The sequence below is a fragment of the Argiope bruennichi genome, chromosome X2 (assembly GCF_947563725.1).
Source record: "Argiope bruennichi chromosome X2, qqArgBrue1.1, whole genome shotgun sequence".
NCBI classification, from domain to species: domain Eukaryota; kingdom Metazoa; phylum Arthropoda; class Arachnida; order Araneae; family Araneidae; genus Argiope; species Argiope bruennichi.
The window spans coordinates 62,085,734-62,101,422 of NC_079163.1; the positions used below are offsets into that span (position 1 = coordinate 62,085,734).

At 30.4% G+C, this 15,689-nt stretch overlaps 1 protein-coding gene across 10 annotated transcripts in view; it reads right to left on the reverse strand.

The window, feature by feature from the left end:
• Positions 1–11,410: 11,410 nt before the first annotated feature.
• LOC129960045 (tubulin epsilon chain-like) overlaps positions 11,411–15,689 on the reverse strand; it is a 49,589-nt gene continuing 45,310 nt past the window's right edge. For all 10 annotated transcript variants that reach the window (XM_056073077.1, XM_056073074.1, XM_056073071.1 and 7 more), the window contains 2 exons: positions 13,860–14,034; positions 11,411–11,966 (listed from right to left, as the gene is read on the reverse strand). In XM_056073077.1, coding sequence (XP_055929052.1) covers positions 11,814–11,966; positions 13,860–14,034 — 328 coding nt within the window. In that variant the 3' untranslated portion in view covers positions 11,411–11,813. The remainder of the gene's footprint in view (positions 11,967–13,859; positions 14,035–15,689) is intronic.

Sequence of the window (15,689 nt, forward strand, 5' to 3'; positions counted from 1 at the left end):
TTACTTGATATTAATATTTTTTCTTTTTTCTTCATAGGAAAAGCTATCTTGAAAGGAGGATGGTCGTTTAATCTGATTGAAAGAATTTGCACTTTGAAGGGCTTTAGAGGAATAGATTGTCTTTATTTCTGCACGAACAATCCTTTCTTCAATTCCGCTTCAAGGTATCTCTATATCAAATACAATTTCACCGATTGCCCTTATGCATGAGGGATCCAGATAAAAAAGATATTCAGACAGAAGGCATGATTGTGATGATGGCAAATGGAAGGAGTTTCTTCTTAACTCTACATTCTATACAACAGCAGCAGCATACCAGTTAATTCATATTTCAAAATCTGAAGCGAGCTGATAATTACAGGTGTAGCGTCGTTTTAATTGAAATTAATAATTTTTCTTTTTTTCTCCATAGGAAAAGCTGTCTTGAGGTGAGGATGGTCGTTTAATCTGATTGAAAGAATTTGGACTTTGAATGGCTTTAGAGGAATTGATTTTCTTTATTTCTAATCTGACAATCCTTTCTTTTATGCCGCTTCAAGGTATCTGTAAGTCAAATACAATATCACCGATTGCCCTTATTCATGAGGGATCCAAATAAAATAAAGATATTCAGACAGAAGGCATGATTATGATGAGGGCAAATGGAAGAAGTTTGTTCTTACCTCTACATTCTATAGAACAGCAGTAGCACACCAGGTAATTCATATTTCAAAATCTGAAGCAAGCAGATAATTACATGTAGATCGTTGTTTAACTTGAAATTAATAATTTTTCTCTTTTCTCCGTAGAAAACGCTCTCTTGAGGGGAGGATGGTCGTTTAATCTGATTGAAAGAATTTGGACTTTGAATGGCTTTAGAGGAATTGATTGTCTTTATTTCTAAACGGACAATCCTTTCTTCTATGCCGCTTCAAGGTATCTCTAAATCAAATACAATTGCACCGATTGCCTCTATTCATGAGGGATCGAGATAAAAAAGATATTCAGACAGAAGGCATGATTGTGATGATGGCAAATGCAAGGAGTTTGTTCTTAACTCTACATTCTATACAACAGCAGCAGCACATTAGGAGATTGAATTTCAAAATCTGATGCAAGCTGACAATTACAGGTGGATCGTCGTTTTACTTGAAATTAATAATTTTTCTTTCTTTCTCCATAGGAAAAACTCTCTTGAAAGGAGGATGGTCGTTTGATCTGATTGAAAGAATTTGGACTTTGAATGGCTTTAGAGGAATTGATTGTCTTTATTTCTAAACGGACAATCCTTTCTTCTATGCCGCTTCAATGTATCTCTAAGTCAAATACAATATCACCGATTGCCCTTATTAATGAGGGATCCAGATAAAAAAGATATTCAGACGGAAGGCATGATTCTTATGAGAGCAAATGGAAGAACAGCAGCAGCACACCATCAGATTCATATTTTAAATTCTGAAGCCAGTTGTTAATTAATGGTAGATCGTCATTTTACTTGATATTAATATTTTTTCTTCATAGGAAAAACTCTCTTGAATGTAGGATGGTCGTTTAATCTGATTGAAAGAATTTGGACTTTGAACGGCTTTAGAGGAATGCATTGTCTTTATTTCTAAACGGACAATCCTTTCTTCTATGCCGCTTCAAGGTATCTCTAAGTCAAATACAATATCACCGATTGCTCTTATTCATGAGGGATCCAGATAAAAAAGATATTCAGACAGAAGGCATGATTGTGAGGATGGCAAATGGAAGAAGTTTGTACTTAACTCTACATTTTATACAACAGCAGCAGCACATTAGGAGATTGAATTTCAAAATATGAAGCAAGGTGATAATTACAGGTAGATCGTTGTTTTACTTGAAATTAATAATTTTTCTTTTTTCTCCATAGGAAAAGCTGTCTTGAGGTGAGGATGGTCGTTTAATCTGATTGAAAGAATTTGGACTTTGAATGGCTTTAGATGAATTGATTGTCTTTATTTCTAAACGGACAATCCTTTCTTCTATGCCGCTTCAAGATATCTCTAAATCAAATACAATTGCATCGATTGCCCTTATTCAAGAGGGATCCAGATAAAAAAAGATATTCAGCCAGAAGGCATGATTCTGAAGAGAGCAAATGGAATTAATTTCTTCTTTACATTCTATAGAAAAGAAGCAGCACACCAGCAGATTATTATTTTAAATTCTGAAGCCGGCTGTTAATTAATGGTAGATCGTCATTTTACTTGATATTAATAATTTTTCTTTTTTTCTCCATATTAAAAGTTCTTTTGAAAGGGGGATGGTCGTTTAATCTGATTGAAAGAATTTGGACTTTGAATGGCTTTAGAGAAATTGATTGTTTTAATTTCTTAACGGACAGTCCTTTCTTCTATGCCGCTTCAAGGTATCTCTAAATCAAATACAATATCACCGATTGCTCTTATTCATGAGGGATCCAGATAAAAAAGATATTAAGACAGAAGGCATGATTGTGAGGATGGCAAATGGAAGAAGTTTGTACTTAACTCTACATTTTATACAACAGCAGCAGCACAACAGGTAATTGATATTTCAAAATCTGAAGCAAGCTGATAATTACAGGTAGATCGTTGTTTTACTTGAAATTAATAATTTTTCTTTTATCTCCATAGGAAAAGCTCTCTTGAGGTGAGGATGCTCGTTTAATGTGATTGAAAGAATTTGGACTTTGAATGGCTTTAGAGGAATTGATTGTCTTTATTTCTAAACGGACAATCCTTTCTTCTATGCCGCTTCAAGGTATCTCTAAATCAAACATAATTGCACCGATGGCCCTTATTCATGAGGGATCTGGATAAAAAAAGATATTCAGCCAGAAGGCATGATTCTGAAGAGGGCAAATGGAAGTAATTTCTTCTTTACATTCTTTAGAAAAGAAGCAGCACACCAGCAGTTTATTATTTTAAATTCTGAAGCTAGCTGTTAATTAATGGTAGATCGACATTTTACTTGATATTAATATTTTTTCTTTTTTCTTCATAGGAAAAGCTATCTTGAAAGGAGGATGGTCGTTTAATCTGATTGAAAGAATTTGCACTTTGAAGGGCTTTAGAGGAATAGATTGTCTTTATTTCTGCACGAACAATCCTTTCTTCAATTCCGCTTCAAGGTATCTCTATATCAAATACAATTTCACCGATTGCCCTTATGCATGAGGGATCCAGATAAAAAAGATATTCAGACAGAAGGCATGATTGTGATGATGGCAAATGGAAGGAGTTTCTTCTTAACTCTACATTCTATACAACAGCAGCAGCATACCAGTTAATTCATATTTCAAAATCTGAAGCGAGCTGATAATTACAGGTGTAGCGTCGTTTTAATTGAAATTAATAATTTTTCTTTTTTTCTCCATAGGAAAAGCTGTCTTGAGGTGAGGATGGTCGTTTAATCTGATTGAAAGAATTTGGACTTTGAATGGCATTAGAGGAATCTATTGTCTTTATTTCTAAACGGACAATCCTTTCTTCTATGCTGCTTCAAGGTATCTCTAAATCAAATACAATTGCACCGATTGCTCTTATTCATGAGGGATCCAGATAAAAAAGATATTCAGCCAGAAGGCATGATTCTGATGAAAGGAAATGGAAGGAGTTGGTTCTTTACATTCTCTATAACAGCAGCAGCATATCAGGAGATTGAATTTCAAAATCTGAAGCAGGCTGATAATTACAGGTAGATGGTCGTTTTACTTGAAATTAATAATTTTTCTTTTTTTCTCCATATTAAAAATTCTTTTGAAAGAAGGATGGTCGTTTAATCTGATAGAAAGAATTTGGACTTTGAATGGCTTTAGATGAATTGATTGTCTTTATTTCTAAACGGACAATCCTTTCTTCTATGCCGCTTCAAGGTATCTCTAAATTAAATACAATTGCACCGATTGCGCTTATTCATGAGGGATCCAGATAAAAAAGATATTCAGACAGAAGGCATGATTGCGAGGATGGCAAATGGAAAAAGTTTGTACTTAACTCTACATGCTATACAAGAGCAGCACCACACCAGGTAATTCATATTTCATAATCTGAAGAAAGCTGATAATTATAGTTGGAACGCCGTTTTACTTGAAATTAATAATTTTTCTTTTTTTCTCCATAGGAAAAGCTCTCTTGAAAGGAGGATGGTCGTTTAATCTGACTGAAAGAATTTGGACTTTTGAATGGCTTTAGAGGAATTGATTGTCTTTATTTCTAAACGGACAATCCTTTCTTCTATGCCGCTTTAAGGTACTGCTTCAAGGTGTACTTAACTCTACATTCTATACAACAGCAGCAGCACACAGGTAATTCATATTTCAAAATCTGAAGCAAGCTGATAATTACAGGTAGATCGTTGTTTTACTTGAAATTAATATTTTTCTTTTATCTCCATAGGAAAAGCTCTCTTGAGGTGAGGATGGTCGTTTAATCTGATTGAAAGAATTTGGACTTTGAATGGCTTTAGAGGAATTGATTTTCTTTATTTCTAATCTGAGAATCCTTTCTTTTATGCCGCTTCAAGGTATCTGTAAGTCAAATACAATATCACCGATTGCCCTTATTCATGAGGGATCCAAATAAAATAAAGATATTCAGACAGAAGGCATGATTATGATGAGGGCAAATGGAAGAAGTTTGTTCTTACCTCTACATTCTATAGAACAGCAGTAGCACACCAGGTAATTCATATTTCAAAATCTGAAGCAAGCAGATAATTACATGTAGATCGTTGTTTAACTTGAAATTAATAATTTTTCTCTTTTCTCCGTAGAAAACGCTCTCTTGAGGGGAGGATGGTCGTTTAATCTGACTGAAAGAATTTGGACTTTTGAATGGCTTTAGAGGAATTGATTGTCTTTATTTCTAAACGGACAATCCTTTCTTCTATGCCGCTTTAAGGTACTGCTTCAAGGTGTACTTAACTCTACATTCTATACAACAGCAGCAGCACACAGGTAATTCATATTTCAAAATCTGAAGCAAGCTGATAATTACAGGTAGATCGTTGTTTTACTTGAAATTAATATTTTTCTTTTATCTCCATAGGAAAAGCTCTCTTGAGGTGAGGATGGTCGTTTAATCTGATTGAAAGAATTTGGACTTTGAATGGCTTTAGAGGAATTGATTTTCTTTATTTCTAATCTGACAATCCTTTCTTTTATGCCGCTTCAAGGTATCTGTAAGTCAAATACAATATCACCGATTGCCCTTATTCATGAGGGATCCAAATAAAATAAAGATATTCAGACAGAAGGCATGATTATGATGAGGGCAAATGGAAGAAGTTTGTTCTTACCTCTACATTCTATAGAACAGCAGTAGCACACCAGGTAATTCATATTTCAAAATCTGAAGCAAGCAGATAATTACATGTAGATCGTTGTTTAACTTGAAATTAATAATTTTTCTCTTTTCTCCGTAGAAAACGCTCTCTTGAGGGGAGGATGGTCGTTTAATCTGATTGAAAGAATTTGGACTTTGAATGGCTTTAGAGGAATTGATTGTCTTTATTTCTAAACGGACAATCCTTTCTTCTATGCCGCTTCAAGGTATCTCTAAATCAAATACAATTGCACCGATTGCCTCTATTCATGAGGGATCCAGATAAAAAGATATTCAGACAGAAGGCATGATTGTGATGATGGCAAATGGAAGGAGTTTGTTCTTAACTCTACATTGTATACAACAACAGCAGCACACCAGGTAATTCATATTTCAAAATCTGAAGAGAGCTGATAATTACAGGTGGATCGTTGTTTTACTTGAAATTAATAATTTTTCTTTTTTTCTCCATAGGAAAAGCTCTCTTGAAAGGAGGATGGTCGTTTAATCTGATTGAAAGAATTTGGACTTTGAATGGCTTCAGAGGAATTGATTGTCTTTATTTCTAATCTGACAATCCATTCTTCAATGCCGCATCAAGGTATATCTAACTGAAATACAATTGCACTGATTGCCCCTATTCAAGAGCGATCCAGAGAAAATTTATGTTGAGACAGAAAATATTCTGGAAGTGCAAATGAAAGGCGTTATTTTTTAAGTCTACATTCTACAGAACAACAGCAGCGCACCATGTTTCTCGTATTTCAAAATCGGATGCAGTCTGATAATTCTGGGTACCTACTTTTCATTTTTAATGAAATACTGCACTATATTTAATATTTTATCTTTTGATTATTGTCTGATGTCTTTTCCGTATCACCTGAATTATTTATACTGAATGTTCATTTAAATCTTTCCGAGTAACAAAATGCTGCATAATAATTTTTTACAAACTATGTTCTTTTCTTAATTTTTAGAAAGACGTTGAAAAATAATCTATTGCCATATCTTAGAATAATCTGAACTTTTATAAACTTTGGAAAAAATCTTGGTTATACTTTATGCGGAATTTGGATAAATTGGGCAATATAAAGCTGTTGAATTGTATAAGAAGGTGTTTGCTCTAAAGATTCTTATTCAAATTATTTAATATAATCTGAAAAATACCTTCGTGATGTATTATTGTCTTATCTAAGTTAAGTACTTTTTCTCCACATATAAAGTACACCTGAAATAGGATCTTCTTTTGATTGCGATCGGCGAGTGTTGAACTTTGAATAAAGGAGTGGATTGTCTTCGTTTCCATTCAGACTATCCACTTCTTTTTTTTTTATTCAAAGGTTTTCATATACTCTGTTAATTTACTTTCATCTGTTTCTTCAATCATGAGGAGTTTTGCAGGAAAAGCCAGAATATGCTTCTCTTCCTTCAGGATCTGTCTGAATTCTTTTTACTCCTATAATCCACATGAAAACTTAGATTGTAATAATTTAATTTACTGTCTCCCATTTTTAAATTCTTTTATTATACTTATTGAGCATTATTAAGTACTTTTTTTCTGTTATTGTTGAAATTATTTTTGTATCTGTTTGAATTATCTTTTCGTTTTTCGTTTCCAATCATGCATAATTTTTCAAGAGTTCAAAAATAGATTTTGTTGAATAGCTATAATTTAAGTTTATTAATAATTTTGTCATTTGAACTTCTGCACAAAATAATGGGACAATTTTTAATTTTTTGATGTCTAAATTGTTAGGAATTTGGATTATTTAGTCTTTGCTTTTATATCATCTTATGACCAATCTAGAATTCCATTATGTGATTATATGAATGCCAGAACTCAATCAAATTTTGTGATTTTGAATGTTCAAGTAAGAATTCTACTTTTTAAAACAGACCCATTTTAATTTACAGAAGTTTGATACAATATTGTGAAGCTCTTTGTTATGCTTCATGTTAAATTCATCTTTTTTAGCTAAATGCAGAAGCTTTTTGCGGTCTCTATATATAACTTTGTATTTGGTATTTTAAAAAAATTAAAAGGAAAGCTGATATATTGAAACTATCACTCTATGTCCTGGAGCTTTATATATTTATAGACTTTTAATTTTTGCATGAAAGTTTTTTTTTTCTTTTTCAAAACTCTGATTAGATAAATTCTTAAAACTTTGCCATGGCATAACTTCAGATTAATATAAGGAAATATAATTTTTCTTGAAATAGAAAGATGTCATGCTCTTTTAAAAGAAAGAGTTCCAAGAAAGGAATTTTTTTGAAGAATTTGTAGTTGAATATTCTGTTATGTATTTAATTTTGTATTGGAAAGTTGTAAATCTTTCTTGATATTTTTGCCAAAACTTAAATATAGAATTTATAAATCTTTTTAGATTTATTTGAAAATTGTCTAAGGAATGTATCTTCGTCGTTCTGATAAAAATCTCTAAATTCAGTGTTGCAGTTTTGATATATCACGAGTTTAAACTTTTGACTCGTTATGAAAAATAGTAAAAATTATTTTACATGCCTCTAACTTTTATGTTAGGTTTACTGATTATATAAATACTGGTTAATCATTGAATTTATTGGAAACTAGTCGGCTGTACTAATCCATAAAATGTTTTATTGTGGCTTTAGGGACTTTTACTTGCGAACATGTAAACAGATTCTTTGACTTCTTTTGAATCATTAATAATTATTGAAATGAATATATCTATTTATAAACTCAGTTTTATTTATTTAAATAAACCCAAGTTAGACATTAACAGCATGAGTACAGAAAATCGATTATTTATTATACATTAATATTGTATCATAATAAATTTTATTCACTATTTATTTGAAAGTTGCCTTTGGTATACTCCACATAATCTGTTTATCATATCATTGCAATAAACATCATTGCATCTTATATTTTAGTGTCACCTTATTAATATTTTTATGCAAAATCAGTTTCATTTTCTGTGCCACTTTCACGTCTTGGCTTCACATTTAGACTCTTATTAATATTTGAACTTGCCAGGGTTTTATTACAAGAATGAAACTGATGATTACTCCTTTTTTTATATTATTGGATCAGGTCGCTTACTTCTGTTCAGCGATTGGAAAGGGAGAAGTATAAGCCTTTGAAAATTTAGGTGTCCTTAAACGTCCCTGACCATAGGCATTGATTTTTGAATAATTCCCTAAATAACCGTATCCGAAAAATATCGATCCAAGATTATTTTTTTAAAAAATCAAAATGAAGATATTTTACCATCAGGTAGTTGGTTTTATTTCCTTCAGTATCCTTTGTTTATTCTGCATAAATGTCAGATCAAGGAGATATTAAGGAAATCACAGATATTATTCCAAAATATTATTCCAATCAGAATTTAGAAGCTTTTGTGTCAATCCACACAATTTTTCAAGATTCCAGCTCGTAAATGTTTCCAGGTAGTATAGAAAAAGAGATTATGTAATTGCTTCAGTAGTTTAGTTTCACAGTTTCTGTACATAGTTATCAAGATTTTGTAAGAGAAATTTTGGCATTATACATATGAGAAAAAAACGTTCATATATATATATTTACAATTACATACTTAAAAAAACTAATCATATAGAAAAATTTTAAATTATATGTAATTCTCCAAAATTCTTTAACGTTTAAAGATGCTTTTTTAATGAACATTTTTTCTGAAAACTTAATGCATACTAAATCTGGAGAATGCAAATTTTTATTAGTGAAAAATGAATAGACTGTTCTCAATTTTTTTCAAGGTATAAATTGTTGCTCAGGTTAGCGCCATATTCTTGTACAGTTCTTAAAATTCCTGAAGCAATTTGTAATTTATATAATTTAATTATTGGCATGTAATAACAATATTTTAAAACCTAATACTTCCAATTCTCATGAATAAAGATGTTTCATTAATTAAACTGAATTTAACTGCTATTTAAATTTCACCCTGGATAATGAAAAATTTATATATAATAACTACAAATGAACACGATAACTAATAAAAACGTGAAAAGCTAGTTAGACAATTTTTGGTAAATAGTTTCTAGATCGGGTCCCAGCGGAGGGCGTCCTTACCATCCCTTGGCAACAAAAAGACTTCGTTGCTCATAGGTGCAGAGGGCTCGAAAGTGATTGTCAATACCCCGCTTTTATTTTTTTTTCTACTGCTTGTAAAAGCAGTTAACTTTAGTAATGTAATGCATCTTACCCGTCTGTTGCAATTTTAATTTATTTTCAGACTGTAGTGAAAGTTTCTCTGGACAATTGATTTCTGAGACAGGCAGTGCGCTTTAAAAAAAAAAAAAAGCCATATCGGTCATTATTCGAATGATTATTCGCTTTGCGCGATCGGAAAATATGAAAGCTGAATATGTTTTCTTCTGTTATTTAAGCAGCCACCAATCGAAATTTTTCTGCTGTAGAGACTCGCAAATGTAAATGTGAACTTCTTCGCGTCACCTCTACTTAGCTCTAGACATTATCGAAAGTACTGTTATTTCTGGGAAGAAAAATATTTGAAATTTATCAGAAATATTTGACATCGTATGCTTTTTATTATACTTTTTTATGTGGGGTTTCTTCTTTTTTAATTCTAATAATATTCGCGAACTGACTAGAGACAATCTTCTCAAATGTTACTAAATCTTAAATGCGATTCTCCAAGATGACTGTACTGATTTATATGTAATAAAATCGAAGTTCATTACCGAATTTTGTTTTCCAGGACATCACTATTGCAATATGCATTTAAAAATAATTTATTTGGAATGTATTTAAATTTATTACTATTTAGAAAATTATATAACTTTAACAATTACAGTCGAATCTACTGAAAGATTTTTCTCAGATTAAAATATTATAAAAATCAAGAATGATTACTTCCTTTGTTATTTCATCCACCGGATTCCAATTGGATTGGGAGAGGGGGCGATATTATCAGAGAATTAGCCACAAAGATGCGAAAAATGAAATTAAAAAATCACATGATCAAGTAATTCGCATATCAAGTTGTACTTTATGAATAACTCATCTTTGCTTTTTGATTTATAAACAATTTTTTTTGTCATTGAAATGCTTTTTAAAAATAATTTATCATTTTCCTGTATTTCTTTAATCCTTATTACACCATTTTGCACAATATAACGAAACGAAATTGTTGTTATTGTTTGACAAAATTTGTTTCAAAACTCTGCAAATCAATTTTTGTCAGAGCCATGCCTCTCCCCCTCACACATGTAAAATGGTAAATTTCAACAATTCAAGCCTGCTCTGTAACAGCCTCATCCCCCTCCTCTTTTCATCAGGGCTGTTTATCAATGAGGCAGGAAGGGGGGGGGGTGAGATCAGTATTAATCTTCAAACGAACTTAAAAGCACGGAAAAAAATTCCTTAGGAATAATATTTCCAAGGATACTTGATTTATATTTGAACAAGTCCGACTACATTCTTTATAGTACTCTAGCGCAAAGCCCTGTTGAGAGCAATTGGCCGACCCTGACAGCGATATCATAAAGTACGTAATATTCATATAACTGATATTTACACATTATGATTTCCGCTGATTCATAAGCTTCTTGATTTTCTTAATATGTTCTTTCATGACTACTTCCTCCTTCTTTTTAAACAATTGTATAGCATTTTCTTATTAACATTTTATTTAAAGCTCCATTCCTTAAGTGTGCATATTTCAATTTCTTAAAAATATTAGCACAAATATTTCCTTCAGTGATACTAAGAATTTGTCACATAAAAACAATAATACAAAGGCGTAAGTCTTCTTACTTGCTGAAATTCCACTTTCTATCGTTTCACATCAGTTTCCTTCGTAAAAAAACTCAAAAGTTTTCACTACAAAAACCCGCTTGATTTTTTTAACATAGGCGGCAAAATTCGCTCCGTCTCAATGAGCACATAATTAATTATACGCAAAGAAGAATAGCAAACAGAATCAACTCCTGTTTAAAATTAAAATAACTGCATTTTACAAATATTTGCCATAAACTTTAAAAAACTTTTGAGTTTGATATGATCAAGTTTTTAAAAATTTCATATTTCTGAACTATGTAGCATAGCATTAAAATTAGGCAATTTTGGTGCACGTAGGAAGAGGCAAATATTCATTTTATTTTTCAAGGAAATAACTATACAAAATAAGTTTTAAAAATTACATATTTATACAAAATAAGAAATAGTAAGGTCAGTGGTGGATTTCTAACAAGGCAGCTAGCAGTTTAGTGTCTGCTTAAATAACAGTGAGTGCAATCATAGATGATACGACATGTTATAATAAATAAAAACGTATACATTTTCATAAAGTCGCAAAAATAAAAAAATAAATCATTAACATGATAAATATTAGATTAAAAATGTGTTGAAATGTGAAATTAATATGATCTGTTAACTCAAAGGAACTTCTTTGTAAACAGAGCCTAGAGCCGAGAAATGCCTAAATCCACCACTGATTTTAAAAAAAAAAAGAATGTCCACAGTAAATTATAGATAATATTTCATAGCTTGATTTTTAAACGTGGCTGTTCCGAAGCTTCAGAAACCAATTCACATTGCTTATAATCACTTATAAGCAACTCTAAATCAGCAAGGGCTGTTGTAAAAGTATCTTCCTCCATGTACTCGACTTCAAGGAAATGGTGCAGATGAGCCTAAAGTCAATAATAATAAAGCTTGAATATCACATTAGAAAAAATATTTTAACTTCATTAAGTAAAATATTTAACAACTGAATATTAATTAATTTGTTTACTAATTATCAAAAATAAAAATCACAAAAATATCATTACAATGCATTATTTTATAACCCAATAAAAATTCATTGCTATTTATGCCATATTAAGCATAAAAAATAGCTTTACAATCAAAACAATTCAAAATAAGAAATGAAATTTACAGCAACAAATCAATTCAAAGACAATTTAGTTCCAAGTAAACTCACAAAACATTGATAAACCAGAATTGGTTCAAAGAGATTTTTTTTTTCTGTAACTTGTAATGTCTTTCACAGAGAAATCGTATGCATGCTTGCTGATAATAGTTTATATTTGACATCATAATATTATTTTTTTAGATGACTGTCATCTGAATTAAGTCTCTTAGTCGTTAATTTCCCATTTATATATAATCTGTTATAAATCTCATTTAAATTCATAATTTGCATTAGATATAAAGAATTTATTTTCTTTAGAGTATTTCTCCACCATTCAATCTTTTGAATCATCACTACACACACACACACACACAAAGTGTCCCAAAAGGGGACACTTATTTCTTTCTAAAGGCTTTTATTTCCTTAATTTTTGCAATTAGACATATTATTTCCAATTGCAAAGTCTCATCAAATAAGGTAACCGAAAGTATAGTAATAAATAGTTAACTTAGTTATAGAATTAAATTCAGTATTCAACATTCAGCTAAGGAAATAGTTATATATTATAATATACAACAACACAAAAATATCAAACATAATATGATAAAAAGAAAAAGAAAGTAATTAAAATGTGTATAGCATTAGTATATATAAAAGGTACTTGTGATGCACAGAAATCAAGTTTATTACTAATTGTCGAATGGCAACAATTAAATATAAACACAGCATCATATCAATTTCAGACTGCTTTATTCATTGAACATTTTTACAGCTGTACTGAATCAAATACTTCACTTAGCTAATTAATGGAGCTGCAAAATATTATTAGAAGTGTTCTGAAGATAGATAGTTCACCATGTCACCAAAGAGGGCATTCAGTCAAAGGAAAGAAGATATAAAAGAAATCAAGAAATAGACTTTAAACAAAAAGTTCAATCAATCACAAAAACAGGCTTAACCGTTGTCAGATAAGTAATCGTGGAACGATTTAAGAATAATGTACGGTTTCTTACCAAACACATCAAAATCGTGCCAGTCGTCCAAAAACTCTCTAAAAGTCTGCAATCCTGGATGTATACCAGAAATGCTAACGAAAGACTTTTAAAGTTGCAATCAAAAATTGCCACGATTATATTTGGCGAAAAATATTACATAATTTTTTCAATTTTGGAGCCTGTGCATTAATCTTAAGTCTAGCCGTAATCGCTATGACTTGCCTTCGGAAATTGATATTTATATCTTCCAAAATAATTATCTTATAAAAATGCTTTTTGTTTTTTCTTAAGACGAAAAAAATTACCATTTTAATGACATAAATTTCACTTTCGTACAATTTTTCATTTAACTTTAATAATATTTTTAATTCAATTTTATACACGATCAGAAAAAATGTTTTTACGAGATTCAAACTCTATCAAAACATTCAAGCACGTGCTTTTTGCCAATCATTCAATCCCTGGTAGGATTTTCATTTATTTCACAATATATATACTTTGTAAACTATCTTAATTGAATTCATGTGTTTTAATCGTATTAAATAACTAGGTGAAATGTTTCTTTTAAGAAACGAATCCTATATTAATGATTTAATAAGTTTTATAAGTTAATAATCTGGGCGAACAAAATGGTCGCCAAAGGCGGCTAGTTATACAGATTTCATAAATTAACTTACCTTTTTTCGATACATTTTAAGAAAATTGTCTTTCAATTTGCACATATATTTTGTAATTGAAGTTGTATTAGAAAACATGAGAATCGAGCGAGAATAAGCTATGTGAGGGATTTTGCACAATCCAATCTTCCAGCCCTCTTTATTCCAAGGTATGAACTTGACGCTTCCTTTCAATCTGAAACAGAAATCAATGATAATCCTGTCACGTTGAAACTTCCGACCAAGACAATGTGCCAAATGAAATTTATTTTCAATAATCATTCAGATTAATTATCAATAACCATATTTATGGTGCTAAACAAAAATGCAACCATAACATGGAGCTCTGTGCTTCATTGTAATATAAAACAGAAAATAGCTTAATGAAAGATTAATATTATTATACTACCTCAGTAGATACAGATACAAATACCCCCAATGCTTCGAATACAACTAGAATTAATGAGCACTAAAAAAAAAAAAAAAAAAAAAATGGATTTCAAAAGAATAAATTACATTTGTACTATGTAAATTAATTTTGTCAAAGATGTTAATACAATAATTTCGTTATACAAACTAGCAAATTCCTACAGTAGAAATCTTAAAAATACTGCTTACATTTTTAATCTAATGATATTCTATAAAATTGGAAACTAACGGCCAAGACAATAAGGTATTTATTAAACAAATATAAATATTAAAATAAATATTGGGCATAAAAACAATAAATTTTAATATAAAATACACACACACATTCTTGCTAAACATTTATATAATGAAATGAATGGAATCAAATAAAATGCAGAAGTGCATATGTAACACTAGGTTCTCATTTAAGTAAAAAAAAAAAAAAAAATGCAAAAGTATTGACACTTTATTACAATATTTTAGTAAATTGCTAAAGTTAAATGATTTTTTAAGAATTACATCATTCAATCATTGTTTGTTTTAATCTAGTATTCTAGTAGGCCTCAAGCTATTACATCAAACTCATGAACAATTTCATCATCTTGGTGTTTAAAATATAGTTAATTTAATTACTCCTCAATACTATTAGTGTACTATTTAAATTTATTGAGCATTGTACTATATGCCAGCTTAGTAAGACAAGAAAAATTTATTTTGTTAGGACCTCACACAAGTAAATCTTTTGACTGCATTCCTGTTGACACGGTTGAAGATTTTAACTATTAAAATTCAATAAAAAAAAAAAAATCTCTACATGTATAATGGACCATGCAACAAGACATGTTTCCATCAGAAAATGCAAATTCGGAAACTCAATAAACATTTTAAAACACGTTTTTTAGATTCAAGTCCCTGAAAATTATTGGCGTGTACAAATGTTGCATTTATGTCTACTAGATTCAAAAAATTCTTGCGAACCTATAAGGCGATAAACCTTTTAACTTTAATTCATCATCGTTAAATTAATGATAAAGTTGAAAGCGTTAATCATCTTTAGAAATGAGGTTTAAATGTTTATTCTTTTTCAACTAAAATTTCAAGGACAAAATTACTAGAGTAGGTTATTAATGAATATAATTTAACCCATCATTCAGTTACTACATGCCTTCCGGTGTATTTTTGCTTGGCGCTTTACCTCATAGTTCTCCCATTGACCAAAATATCTATTATAAGCTCGTTAATAAAGCTTGCTTCATTCAGAAAAAAAATAATAATAATAATTCAGCAATTTATAAAACATTTAAATATCCTAAAAATCAGAATATTTTATTCTTTTTCTGCCCATATGAAAATATTAAACTATGTTCTGAAATTACTATTCAAATTAAATCCTTTGCCAAAACAACCCATTCAAACTAAACGTGTTTCAAAACTAAGATCTAC